Source organism: Trypanosoma rangeli, assembly GCF_003719475.1.
Source record: "Trypanosoma rangeli strain AM80 chromosome Unknown Tra_15.4_contig_00067, whole genome shotgun sequence".
Taxonomy (NCBI): Eukaryota; Euglenozoa; class Kinetoplastea; order Trypanosomatida; family Trypanosomatidae; genus Trypanosoma; species Trypanosoma rangeli.
The window spans coordinates 21,372-33,887 of NW_021705813.1; the positions used below are offsets into that span (position 1 = coordinate 21,372).

The 12,516-nt window shown below is 50.0% G+C and overlaps 8 protein-coding genes across 8 annotated transcripts, besides 15 other annotated features; 7 read left to right on the plus strand and 1 right to left on the minus strand.

Moving 5' to 3' along the window:
- Window positions 1–491: 491 nt before the first annotated feature.
- Window positions 492–1,934, plus strand: TraAM80_02788 (UDP-GlcNAc:polypeptide N-acetylglucosaminyltransferase; the record flags this gene model as incomplete). The annotated part of the gene is made up of 1 exon (XM_029379779.1): window positions 492–1,934. The coding sequence occupies one exon, from the start codon at window positions 492–494 to the stop codon at window positions 1,932–1,934; it is 1,443 nt and encodes a 480-aa protein (XP_029240306.1).
- A 37-nt stretch (window positions 1,935–1,971) lies between these two features.
- Window positions 1,972–1,996: a microsatellite.
- Window positions 1,997–2,007: 11 nt separating this feature from the next.
- Window positions 2,008–2,054: a microsatellite.
- A 35-nt stretch (window positions 2,055–2,089) lies between these two features.
- Window positions 2,090–2,140: a sequence feature (GA-rich).
- A 2-nt stretch (window positions 2,141–2,142) lies between these two features.
- Window positions 2,143–2,201: a sequence feature (A-rich).
- Window positions 2,202–2,303: 102 nt separating this feature from the next.
- Window positions 2,304–2,337: a microsatellite.
- Window positions 2,338–2,881: 544 nt separating this feature from the next.
- Window positions 2,882–2,900: a microsatellite.
- A 712-nt stretch (window positions 2,901–3,612) lies between these two features.
- On the plus strand, window positions 3,613–3,969 carry TraAM80_02789 (uncharacterized protein; the record flags this gene model as incomplete). Its single annotated transcript, XM_029379780.1, has 1 exon — window positions 3,613–3,969. One exon carries the CDS (start codon window positions 3,613–3,615, stop codon window positions 3,967–3,969), a length of 357 nt encoding a protein of 118 aa, XP_029240307.1.
- A 510-nt stretch (window positions 3,970–4,479) lies between these two features.
- On the plus strand, window positions 4,480–4,797 carry TraAM80_02790 (uncharacterized protein; the record flags this gene model as incomplete). The annotated part of the gene is made up of 1 exon (XM_029379781.1): window positions 4,480–4,797. One exon carries the CDS (start codon window positions 4,480–4,482, stop codon window positions 4,795–4,797), a length of 318 nt encoding a protein of 105 aa, XP_029240308.1.
- A 49-nt stretch (window positions 4,798–4,846) lies between these two features.
- On the minus strand, window positions 4,847–5,173 carry TraAM80_02791 (uncharacterized protein; the record flags this gene model as incomplete). Its single annotated transcript, XM_029379782.1, has 1 exon — window positions 4,847–5,173. The coding sequence occupies one exon, from the start codon at window positions 5,171–5,173 to the stop codon at window positions 4,847–4,849; it is 327 nt and encodes a 108-aa protein (XP_029240309.1).
- Window positions 5,174–5,223: 50 nt separating this feature from the next.
- Window positions 5,224–5,248: a microsatellite.
- Window positions 5,249–5,391: 143 nt separating this feature from the next.
- Window positions 5,392–5,528: a microsatellite.
- Window positions 5,529–5,807: 279 nt separating this feature from the next.
- TraAM80_02792 (hydrolase-like protein) lies at window positions 5,808–7,025 on the plus strand (the record flags this gene model as incomplete). The annotated part of the gene is made up of 1 exon (XM_029379783.1): window positions 5,808–7,025. One exon carries the CDS (start codon window positions 5,808–5,810, stop codon window positions 7,023–7,025), a length of 1,218 nt encoding a protein of 405 aa, XP_029240310.1.
- A 349-nt stretch (window positions 7,026–7,374) lies between these two features.
- Window positions 7,375–7,409: a microsatellite.
- A 167-nt stretch (window positions 7,410–7,576) lies between these two features.
- Window positions 7,577–7,600: a microsatellite.
- A 244-nt stretch (window positions 7,601–7,844) lies between these two features.
- On the plus strand, window positions 7,845–8,783 carry TraAM80_02793 (hydrolase; the record flags this gene model as incomplete). The annotated part of the gene is made up of 1 exon (XM_029379784.1): window positions 7,845–8,783. One exon carries the CDS (start codon window positions 7,845–7,847, stop codon window positions 8,781–8,783), a length of 939 nt encoding a protein of 312 aa, XP_029240311.1.
- Window positions 8,784–9,419: 636 nt separating this feature from the next.
- Window positions 9,420–9,451: a microsatellite.
- Window positions 9,451–9,482: a sequence feature (GA-rich).
- Window positions 9,483–9,522: 40 nt separating this feature from the next.
- On the plus strand, window positions 9,523–10,815 carry TraAM80_02794 (hydrolase-like protein; the record flags this gene model as incomplete). The annotated part of the gene is made up of 1 exon (XM_029379785.1): window positions 9,523–10,815. The coding sequence occupies one exon, from the start codon at window positions 9,523–9,525 to the stop codon at window positions 10,813–10,815; it is 1,293 nt and encodes a 430-aa protein (XP_029240312.1).
- Window positions 10,816–10,970: 155 nt separating this feature from the next.
- Window positions 10,971–11,028: a microsatellite.
- Window positions 11,029–11,151: 123 nt separating this feature from the next.
- Window positions 11,152–11,182: a microsatellite.
- Window positions 11,183–11,257: 75 nt separating this feature from the next.
- Window positions 11,258–12,112, plus strand: TraAM80_02795 (uncharacterized protein; the record flags this gene model as incomplete). Its single annotated transcript, XM_029379786.1, has 1 exon — window positions 11,258–12,112. One exon carries the CDS (start codon window positions 11,258–11,260, stop codon window positions 12,110–12,112), a length of 855 nt encoding a protein of 284 aa, XP_029240313.1.
- Window positions 12,113–12,380: 268 nt separating this feature from the next.
- Window positions 12,381–12,411: a sequence feature (GA-rich).
- The last annotated feature ends 105 nt before the right edge of the window (window positions 12,412–12,516 follow it).

A 12,516-nucleotide genomic window follows, 5' to 3' on the forward strand; every position in this document is an offset into this window, starting at 1 on the left:
ACCGCACAATCGAAAAGCCAACGTTCCTTTATTTGATTCGTACTCTCGACTCTCCTCCACACACGCAACCATCCCTTCCCCTTTACCCAAGTGCGCCCACGCTGCCCCGCCGCCGTGATGAGACGCAAGCTTAGGACACCTTTGGACGCGGGCCACCGCACATGAAAAGCCAACGCCTTATTGATTCGTACTCTGACTCTCCTCCACACACGCAACCATCGCTTCCCCTATATTACTTAATAGAAGTTTTGGTGGCCTCTTATTTATATTTTTTTTTCTATTGTGGTTTCTAGTAAAGTGGTGCTGCTAAGTTTGGCGTATTTCATCTGTTTGCCCGCTTAAAAGGAAGAGTGAGGTGTTTGTTTCTTTCTTTTGGAATTTACTTTTCAGGCATTTGTTTTTCTTTGCAAGGGTGCTATTGACATAGTTAGTTACGCGTACACACAATACTTAGTTAGGGGCAAAACCAAGGGTTGAACTTCACACCAACTATGGACAGAAAGATATTTGAGCGACCGTGGAAGTTTCGTCGTGGGCGGCGGGAAGCACGAAGACAGCTGCGGCTATGTATTTTTTGCTTAGCATTCTTCATTCTGCTTGTGCTTGGCGCTGTCGGGTATCATGTTACCTTGGAACCGGAAGCGTTCAACGTCCCTCCAGGGTCGGTGGCTGTATTTTCCTCGGAGAATCTCCCGGCCGCACGCATACCAGTGGACATTGCCACCATTTTTGTCTCTATTGCTGCTTTTCGTGACAAGGAGTGTATTACAACGCTGGAGAGTCTTTTTAAGCGCGCAAAGTATCCTCTGAGAGTGTTCTTGGGCATCAGTGAGGAGCGCTTTGAGACGGATGTCAGCTGCATTAATTCACCAGAAGTGCTTAATAGTATTGGCGTGCGTCGTTCACGCACGATGCGCTGGAAAGATTTGATTCCTTTTGCTTACGATGAAGGCTCCCTGCAGAAGCACCCCAATCGCACGCCTGTGCTACATGAGAGACGCGATGAGGACATCATCACGTGTCTGCTTAGCGCGGATGCATCTGACGCACCTACCTCCTCTGGTGAGTCCATGTTGAGCGGCTGCCAGGTCATCACACGTCTTGGACACCCCGACGATGCACGTGGCCCAACGTACGGTCGCTACATAACAAGTCTTTTCTACAATAATCAGGATTACTACATGGTGATTGACAGCCATTCAAGATTTGTTCCGAGCTGGGATGTAAAGATGATTGAGCGTGCTCGGCTGATGCCCACTCGCGGGGTGCTGTCTCACTACCCGAACGGGTACACCCCAGAGGCTCCCGATGCTGAGATTAACAAGTCGGATGTTATGTGCATGTGCAAGGGGGTTATTTTGCCCGACAACATCCCCAAATTGGGCGCGCGATGGATCGCAATTAGGGGTCACCCTGTGCTTCAAGGCTTTGTGGCTGCTGGGTACATTTTTGGGGACGCACAGTATGTGCGGGACGTGCCCTTTGATCCGTACCTTCCATTTTTGTTCGACGGCGAGGAGATTCTCTACACCGTGCGGCTGTGGACACACGGCTGGGACAGCTACTCCCCCGCCACGGCTTTGGTGTACCATAACTACATGCGAGTCCACGCCCCAAGGTTCTTCTCTGTCATTACGCGGCCTGGTGCGAAGGAGCACCGGGAATTGGAGCATCAAACCTCTATACAGCGCGTGCTATATTTCCTGAAGCGGCGTGTGCTGAACACCACTCAACTTATTGTGACCGACGATGAGGCGCATCGACGTAACCCGGCGATTGTGCGTGAAGAGGCTCGTTTTGGAATGGGGAAACTGCGATCGCTCGCAGACTACTGGGAGTTTGTGGAGCTTAGCGACGCGTTCCTGAAGGAGAAGGATGATGAGGGTCGCTGGAAGGGCGGTGAAGGGCTCTGCGAGAAGGCATACATTTCATAAGCTTGCAACTACATCACCCGGGTTTGGCTGTCTCCCTTTTCTTTCTTTCTTTCTCTCTCTCTCTGCGCGTCGGTTGCTATTGTCATTTTTGTTATTGCGATTGCTGCTGTTATTTCCATTCAATGTACGTGTGAAGGGTATAGGGAGGTGTGGGTGAAGAAGAGCGGAGGGAGGCAAAGGAGGAAGGAGTGAATAAAAAAGGTGGAGCAAACAAAAATAAACGAAGAAGAAGAAGAAAAACATTGACAAACAACAACAACGAAAACAGTGGCCAAAAGGTAGACTCAATCATGATTGTTATTCGGAATGTTTCATTTTTCTCTGAGTGGGTGCGTGAATTGTGTAGGGAACTACTTTGAAGGCAGCTCCTTTGTTTGTTTGTTTGTTTTTTTTTCGTTTAGTTGCAAAACCCCTTTTTTTCTGTTATTTTGCTTCTCTGCCACTTGTGTTTGTATTGCGGGTTATCATGTGTTTTGCTTTGTATTTATGTCCGTCTTTTTTTTTTTTTGCTTGTTCACCTGCCTGTTTGATGAGGATGATAATGGCAACGTCCCTCCCTCATGCATGGCTTTTTTTTTTAATTTCTGCTTTCTCCGCCTGTCAATGTGCAGGTGTGTTCAGCGTTCATGCATGCATGAGCGCTGAGGTGCATTTTCTGCCTCTGTATTCTTCACTTCAACATTTCCCGTCCTCTTTCACGTTTATTTCTTTCTTTAAGTCATTTTTTCTTTATTTTGTGTCTTTTTTCTGCCTATGAGTCAGGCCTGGCACGCGCCCACGTGAGTCAACGGGTGCCTGCACAGCAGAAGTAGGGACCGGTAGTAGCGGCGGCAAGAAAACCAGGAACAGAAAAAAAGACTATGCGGCTGCCTTCCACGAATCGTGCGAGAAGTAACCACAGTAGTTACAAGGCAAGAAAGTAAAGCCGAGGCTGCACAGGCGGGGAGATATATATATATATATATACCGAACATTGCCACAGCCAGTAGCTGCATTGGGGGAAAAGCAAAAAGAAGAGAGGACAAAATAAATGTGCCTCGGTATCATTATCCGAACAATGCGAACCCCGCATACCGCAATGACCATCGGAGACAACGAGGCTAACATCTAATGGTGAACAGGGCCCAAATGTTTCTTCAGGGTAATATACAGTACCCCTACGGTGGCATGTCTTCCGTGCCTTACAATCCACAGCCGGCATATACTGCGCAAAGAGGCTTATCTTATCCCATGGACAGTATGCACCAGCCCCGGAAAGGAAGTACGCACTACGCAGCCTCTGAGCCACCGTCTTATGCTCCAAGAGAAAAAGTTTGGTCTGCTACAGAGAGAAAATAGTGTATTCTTGTTCCAAGAGAGGTTTTCGCGTAGGAACCTTTCGCTACGACGGAGCCTTTTATGGTAGTTTTTGTCGCTCAGCTAGTCTTTAAAGAAGGACGAATGTTAGAGCATATTGTAGTTTTGACTCCACAGGATCTGGATATCTGTCACAGTCTGGCTTTCAACGATCAAGCAGTCTTTAACTATTGAATAGTGTGTTGTCTGGTTTTGGATCAGGCTATGGACACTCCTTTGGTTACCGCGTTCCTTCCACGTTTCTCAGTTTACATCGCGCGGGTTAACCTGCAATGATGGTGGCCTCAATCTCAATTACGGCTTTGCATTGGCCCTTGTAAATATGGGTTACATTAACCGTGTCGAAGATCTTCAGCACGATCCATCAGAGGGGTGCGTAGCGGAAGCACCAGCTGCACAACCTGAGGCAGATCCAGACTTGGCACGGAAAAACAGTGTGACAATTACACAGATGAATTCCACCTTAAACGGTTTTTGCAAGTTTGATCCACTAGCTCAGGCGGGGAAGAGGACGGTTGGCGCAGGAGCTTTGGAGGAGATGCGTCTGTCAGCACGCTTCACTGCCTTACCGAAGTGGCCAGGTGGCTCAGCTTCTGTGATGACATTCCCACTTCCACACGGAACGAACAATGGGGTCGACCGGGGCGTTTACCAGAGAAGGGGCGAAGGGACCGCCTAAGCAACGCCCCGTTACGGTTAGGTTGACACGCAAGGATAGTGAAAGGCGAATTGGGATGTACAGCCGACGAGGGATGGGGAGTATAAAAAGGAAGGTGATTTGGGGTCAAATAGGAACTCACGCAATCTGGGCATCGTCTATGACGATGCGGGTACGCACGATTTTACTCTTGGAGAAAAGTGCTGGTGACACAATTACAGTGGATGACCGCACGACAATAGTAGAGAAACAGGGCACATATGAAGTGCAAAAGTTTGACACCAATGGTATTGTGTAATTCTCACCCGATAACTATGTTGCTTTCATTGAAGCGCTGGAAGAGCTGTGCGGCACCTTCCTGCTGGGCTGCAACGTGGCGCTTGTGATGGCAAATTCCAACGGTCTAGCACACAACCCGGCCGGGTGGTTTTCCTGGAACGTAGTAAGGCAGCTGCTGAAGGATGTCCTTCCAAAATAAAGGCCCGAACGGAACTCAGCGTCTCAGTTTCGATTTAGGAGGACGGTCATGTGATGGATCTGCTGACGGAACGACCACACCCTGTGACGCTCACTGTGGCACAATCGCCACTTTTTGGCAGCAGCGCACACGGCGTCATTTACCAGGCGGTGGAGGACGCCACTGAGTTCTCGGCGCTGCTTGACTTTGCCATATCCAGGGCTGGCGGTGAGCCGGGGGAGGAGCGCGGCATTGTTCTCATGCCAGTCATCCTAAAGCAAATTCCTACGCACACGCCCCACACCAAGGGGGATGAGGAGGACATTGTGCTTTCTTCTCTCCTTGTCACCTGCGTCGAGGACTGCAACATTTCACTACAATTGCATTCTTGACAAGAACCCTGCGGAGCTGCGGACCATGTTTCAGTTTGCGCTGGACGGTTCATCCATGACGGACACCGTCATCTCCTTTGTGGATGAGCCGTCCGATGCCTCCACGGTGAATCAATGTCTCTGCACGCTTCATTGAACGGTCGAGAGACAAAACTACGACCTCCACCCTGGCAGCGTTCGCCGGTTTATTAAGGGCACCAATAAGACATTTTCCAAAACGCCGGCGGCGGAAAAGTGAGATGGAGGAGGGGTGTGAAAAGATAGCCACGCAACGGTTCGTGGCGCGCCTCGAGTTGATAGTGTCCGATACGGAGGCCATGCTAGAATCTTTAGATGCGACGGGGCAAGGGGAGAGTGCATCCAATAATATCAGCATCCGAAAGACACACACGCACGTCAATATGTATACGAAGAGATGCACACACGAAAAAAAAAAAAAGAACAAAGAAAAGGAACGGGACCGAAATATAATTATATTTTCTTCGTTGCTTGCGATATCAGTCGGAGTGCGGGACTACGTGCATCAGTGCGTGCTTATTTGTGTGTTTGTTTGCGCGCTTTTCTTGCATCGTCATCGTTGTTTTTTCAGCTCCGTTTTGATTTTTTTTTTTTTTTTTAGGGTCGTCTTCTTTCCTTTTTATTTTTTTTATTTTTCATTTTTTATTTCTTACTTTCTTCTTCTTGTGCTTATTTATATCGGGGTTGTTGCTTTTGTTTTTGTTTTTTTTTTTCTCTGCAGTTTGGTTACAAGGGCATTTCCTGTCGTAGGGTGCCTGCGTGTGGGGTCACCGCACAGGTAAGTACGTAAGCGGAACGCGAGACATACGTAGATTGAACACCAACCACGAAACAGCAAACAAGAGGGGAAGAAGTTTGCCGCAGGCTTTGGCTGCACTGCGACAGGTGCTGGGGGTGACACGGGAAATTTCGCTAGTGGGTGTTATCATCGTCGTCGCCGTCCGCACACGTCGAGGCCCTTCGCGGGGTGCGTAGGCTCAGGGGCGTTCCTAATGCAGGAGGAGATGATGTTAAATAACACGTCAACGGTTTTATCACATGACCGTTATTCTCGCTTCGGTGAGTCATTTGCGGATGTGGGTGTTTGCCGGAGTACAGGGATTCGTATTCAGCTTTGCTACCAAACATTCGGGCGACGAGACGCCGTGGGTGGGGTGGTTCTTCTTATCATGGGAATTGCTTCTCCCTTACTGCTGTGGGATACGAAGTTCTGTGAATGCTTGGCGTCACGTGGGTACTACGTGATTCGCTTTGATAACCGTGATACAGGGCGGAGTACATTTCTTACGGGTCGAAGGGTGCTTCCGGCAAAACTGTCTACTACTTTTGTGGAGGATGAAATGGAGGTGTGGGATACTCATTATGATGCAGCATCATCCCAATGTGGGCTGGGCTCGTTAGTTGACAGTGCGCTGCTGTATCCGCGGTTAGCCTTCGCAAGTTTGGTGCCAGGGCGTCATAACCTCCTACGTGGAGTGTACACACTGGAAGACATGGCAAGGGATAGTGTTGGTTTACTAGATGCCTTGCATATCAGTAAGACACATATTGTAGGTATGTGCATGGGTGGTATGATTGCGCAGGTTATGGCCGTGTACCACCCGACACGTGTTGAGTCGCTCTCACTGATATCCACACACAGTGGATCTCCGCAGGCGAGGTGGCCCGCTCTGCGCGAGGCATTGGCATTGGCCTCCTTTATCACATATGCTACACGTAAGGGCTTCGCGGTGCCGCTGTCGCTTCGAGGGAAAAATGGCCGTAGCATGCCTTCTCCTAAGGAGATAGAGGAATTGGCTCACGCGTTAGTAAATCTTATTGAACGTTTTGCGTCGGGATCTGGGGCATCCTTTCCCATTGATCGAGCGGCATGCTTAATTCAGATGCGACGCATGCTCCGACGGAGTTCAGATTTTAGTGGTGCCTTGCGGCAGTATGTTGCATTGTTGAACGCACAGGATCGCCTGGAGGGGTTACGACACGTTTGTGTGCCCACAGTTATTCTGCATGGCACTGCCGACCCCATTGTGCCGTACTTTAATGGGGAGGAGCTCGCCGCCTTGATTCCACACGCGAAGCTCGTGAGCGTTACAGGGTTGGGCCATGTTTTGCACCCCGCACTGCGTGGCAGAATTGTTGATGCATTAACAACCAATATGCGACAGTCAAGACGTGGGGAGCAGGATCCGGTCACGGCCTCCAAGCTCTGAACCGCGGCGTAAGACGGTTGGTCGGCCTTCTATTATTTCCTTTACCTTGCCTTGGTTTTCCCGCTCTGTTTGCATCCTACAGGTTACAGGTCTGATGGGGAAGAAGGGTGTGTGCCCCCAAAAGTTCGGTGGGGTGGTGGCGGATCGCGTTTGTCCAAAATTCTTTTTTTTTTTTTAATTATCTGTGTTGTTTATTGCCTTCCCCCCAACAACCTCATGCTCCTGTTGATACACATACCTTGCGGTGGATGCGGCCACCAAAAACTGCCACTCCGGGCGCTCACAGCGAGATCCCGGCCATCACCGCCATGTGCCTCGTAAATGTGTTCGTGCAGTTTCGTGTATGTGTGTGTGGTGGGGTGGGGTGGGGGGAGGGGGTGGAGTAATTGTACGTTTCCGTGCTAGGGAATACTGGGCACACACTGAACCAGCCCTGTGATCTTCCATTCTGGCGGTCGGAGGGGCAGGTTCCACGTAGACGTGTGTATCTGCTTGAAGAGCAGCGAACATAACAGTGGTCGAAGGGTGGTTTTGGTCTTTCTTGTCGATCCTTTTTTTGTTTTTGTTTTATTTTTGCGTTTACGCCATTCGCGGCTGACTCTTGCTCTCCAATGACCGCATGCTTTTGTCGCAGGTGCATGAGGTAACATACGGATGTACCTGTCTTTATTGCCTTCATTATTATTTTTGTTTTTTATTTGCCCCCACTGCTATTTGAAGACATTATCTACACATTTTTATATTATTTGAGTTATTAACAGAAGAGGTTAACATTAGGTGTGAACTCTGTCTATATACATACAAGGTTTTGTACGACACATGTCTTATACTCCCGATACGATTGTAAATGTTGGAAAGTGCGCCACTACTGGGGTGGAAATTTCCATCTGCTACAACGCCTTTGGAGACCCCAAAGATCCATGCGTTCTCCTGGTAATGGGCATGACAGGTGTCGGCATGCTCTGGCGTGATGAGTTTTGTGAAATGCTTGCAAGGAATGGGTACTACGTGATTCGGTACGACAATCGTGACGTGGGCCTATCTACACACCTGTCGGATTTCCCCGGGCCGCATGTGTTGCGCATGGTGCTTCCACACGCGTTGTCGCTTGGTGAGCGCAATCCGTACTCGCTGGAGGACATGGCTGCGGATGGAATGAACCTCCTGACGACGCTCGGCATCGATGCGGCGCATGTGGTGGGGTGCAGCATGGGTGGCATGATTGTGCAACTCATGGCGATCCACTATCCGACCCGTGTGCGGACTCTTACAATTATTTATTCACATACCAGCAACCCTGCACGGGTGAGGGAAGGTTGGAGAACAAAGCTGAGGTTTCTTGACAGGCCAGCCAGCTCGACCTTGGAGGATTCAATTGAATTTAAGTGTTTCTTGATGCGCCGCACGGCAGGGCCCAACTACCCTCCCGATGAGGAGAAGACTCGGCAATTTGTGAAACGGATTCTGACGCGTGCAGCTGAAGATCCCATGTGTTTGCGTCGCCACCTCGCCGCATGTCAACGGGCGGGAAGTCGCATGGAGGCTCTACGAGATCTGAAAACCCCAACGCTGGTGATGCACGGCATGGCGGACCAGACGATTCCATACCAAAATGGCATTGAACTGGCAACCGTGATTGGGCGCTCAGCGAAACTGGTTCTGTTCCCGCTCATGGATCACTCCTTGCCGGAAGAGCTCTACGTCGACCTTGTGCAGGAGATCGTGTGGAACACACGGCGAGCGAGTGCCAGCGCCTGAGAAACATCAACCGCCACGGTGTCTACGCATGCAAGAGATAAAACGGGGAAAAAACATAAATAAACAAAGATGGAGCAGTGTCTTCCGTGAGCAACATAAACATCATTGCCTGTGGGGGTGGGGGAGGGGGGGCTGTAAGAGGGGTGATGGGGATCGTAGAGGCGGCCACGATGTACAATTGAGTTCCTTGTTTCTTTTCGCGCCGTACGAAACTGGCAGTGGTGGGTGCGACATTATGACTGCCATGGCACAAAGTTACAATACCGTTTTGTTTTGTCCTCGCTTTCTCCTATTCTCATCTCCCTTTTCAATGGAGCCTTCCTTTACAAAGGAAGGCACATGCACGCCTGCTGTTACGTACGTGTCATGATGTTCCCGCCTGGAGCTGTGTAAGGCGTGTGATGTTGTGGTTGCTTTCAATGGCTTTAACCTTTGCTGTTAGTTACGTGTATGCATGTGCCCCGCACTCACATCGCTCGCTTACAGTGCAAGTAAAGGAAGGAGTGAAGAACTTCACAAAGCTGCAGAGAAGCTGTGAGTCGCCTCAGCAATAAGTATTAGCACGCAACAAAATAAAAGTGGAGTAACGTCAGAAACGGCGTAATACACAAAATCTATACGTTTTAAGAGGGAAATACATACATAACACACACACACACACACACACAGAGAGAGAGAAGGAAAAAGAGAGAGGCAGAGGTATACACATATAGGGAAGGAGGAGTTATTTGAGGGAGGGATGCACTCCCCCGAAATGGTGACATTTGTGCGGTATTGTACAGCGAGCAATATGCGCATCGAGCTCTGCTATCAGTGCCTTGGTGATCCATGCAAGAAGATGCCAGTGGTACTTCTCATTGGTGGACTCAACATGCAAATGTATGCCTGGGATGAGGCGTTTTGTGAGGAGCTAGTGAGTCGTGGCTTCTTTGTGGTGCGCTTCGATAATCGTGATATTGGACACTCTACAAAAATAGATGAGCGCGGCAGTATTGTGTCAGCACGCCTGTTGCTGCCAAAAGCCCTTGCCTTTGGAGAACGCCTCCCCTATACGATTGAGGATATGGCGCGTGATGCTCTTGCACTTATGGACGCTCTTGGCATTCCTTTTGCCCATATTATGGGCATTAGCATGGGTGGGATGATTGCCCAGACGTTGGCGCTTTTTGCGCCGCACCGTGTGCTTAGCCTCACAAGCATTATGTCAACCACAAATGCCGCCGATCTACCAGACCCACAGCTGTGGGTAAAGATGTGGCTTCTGCGAAAGCCCCCTGCAAATTGCACCCTTGAGGAGCTGTTAAACTTCCGTGTTGTCTCACTTAAAAAGCTGCTAGCAGGGACCCTGCCCGTGGATGAGGAGTATTTAAAGCACCGGTATTTAATTTCACTGCGGCGAAGTGCGTATTCCGCAGGTCTACTGCGACAGGCTGCAGCGATTCGTCGATGTCCTGGACGCGACGAGGCTCTTCGCTCGCTCTCTTGCCCGACGCTGGTTATCCACGGCCAGCAAGATGTCTTGATGCCACCTGCACACGGCCACCGTACAGCGTCTGTGATACCGCAAGCCAAACTGATCATCCTAGAAAGCATGGGACACTACCTTCATCCCGCCTTCTTCTCCCCAATCATCGCACACTTTGTCGAGGTTGCAAATTCGTCAGAGGAAGGTGGTGGACTTAGTAGACGTTTTGGGTTTGATATTCCCCGTTGTGTGCCGTCACTGCACGGTGTCACCGTGGAGAAGAAACTTGGCTTAAACCCGGTGGAGTCTCACTCCGGTTCGATGGAAGCATTGCCGTCCTCGCATGCACCAGCCGCGGTGAACGCGCCGGAGACGTTGGATGCACAAGACGCGAGGCACACCTCTAGCATGCCCAATGACGCGGGTACGGGCGCGGAGGGTGTGGTGTGCGGTGGCACAGATGAGATTGTACTTGAGGAGGTTCGACAAAGCATATTAGAGGAGCAGCTTGCAGAGATGTCTTTGCTGAGCACGCCAGAAGACAGGATGTGCGAATGTGAGGAGTAACACATATATATATATACAGCTATTCAAATATTCATTGTTTTGTTGCAATGAAGGGATGATAGACGCCTTTTGGTCAGGCGACAAGCAGCGTGAGGCTGTGTGTCTGCGCATATTATAGCGCCACCTTTGGTTTTATTGCTTCCTGGCGTCGCACTCTTTTTTTTTTGCTTTTGTTTTCCTTTTCATTTTTTGGCCTTCTTGTTTTTTTTTTTGGCAAGAAACACCCAAAAAAAAAATAATAAAGTTCCGTGGAAACAGTTAGTCGTGAATTTCTATCAGTGTGGTTTTGTGTGTGTTGGTCCCGCGTTGCGTGCTGCTTAGCGCCCTTATCTTTGCATATATATATATAATATATATATATATATATTTGTGTGTGCGTAGTTTTTTTGTTTTTGCTTTTGTTCCTCCGGGTATGTCCTCTCCGCGGCCTGCGGGGGCGCCGATGCCCTCAAGGAGAGAAGATGCAGCAGGGCGGGGGGAACAGCAAAGGGAAGAGCGGCAGACAACGCACAGACAGCGGCAAAGCGTTGCCGTTGCTGCCACTTTACCCCCTGCGCAAGTTGGCCCCGTAGGTGCGGTGGGCACCACAGGACAGCTTGAGCAGTTGCCACGTTTGCCTGCGACACACACATTCCAATGGGATTTCAATTACATGTCGCTGCGAGAGCAGTTCCACAATCGTGAGAGGCTCATTGTGACCACTCGGCCCCCCATCCTCGCCTCACCTGTGCTTGATCGCAGCGAATGGTTGTATTCGCTCTTGGCGCCATGTTTTTGTCTACGCGGGAATGACCTGCCGGCATACCCGCTTGAGTGCACAGAGATGCTAACTCTCGGTAGGAGAAAATTCGGCCCGGCATCTTTTCCAGAGCCAAAATGCACCTCTGCTTTTGGACATCTCATGTGGAGGATTTTCTGCTTGCGTTGTAGTGTTGCGGAGCAGACGTATCTTCTTTTTCGTGAGGAGGAGGAGCGTGGCCGTGAGCCTTACCGTATGTGTTGCGAGGATTTCTTTGGACGTGAGGGACGCATGCCAAGGACGTTTTATTACATCTGCTTATGCGACCTTTTCACATGTGGTTGCCCCTGTGGGTATTTTTATCATGGATTAGGAACAGCGGCGTTTGGATGGCGGCTGCGTTACCTTGTGCGGTGCCGCTACCGCCTGCAAGGGTCTTCTGCTGGAGATTTTTTTACTATGCTCTGCTGTCCGTTGTTCGCGGTGGATCAGCAAGGGCTAGAGATGAAGATGCACGACAACTTAGAGATCCGTGACTTCCGTGCCGTCATGGTGTAGAGGCTGCTGTCGATTTCTACATTTTTTTTTCGTTTAGGTGTTTTTATTGTCTCGTGAGGTACGCGTTTTTCACTGCTCCAGACCATTACATGTTTTTACTCTCCGGTGGATTCCTGGCTCTTGTTCTCTGGGGCGAGGGGTGGCGGCAGCCACCAAACACACACATCTGCAGGCAACAAGCGGAGGGAGGTGGTGTGGGGGGAAGAGCTTGTTGGCGCCCATCCGCAACGACCACAACCCACGCAAGAGAGGCACATATAACACAACAAGGGGAGAGGAGGAGGAGGGGGGAGGGGAGGCCAATGGCCGATGTGACTGGGCACAACATTGCATAACAAAAAGAAGTATCTTTTACATGCCCGTTTATATATATATATGTGCGGGTGTGCCACTCTTTCTTTTTA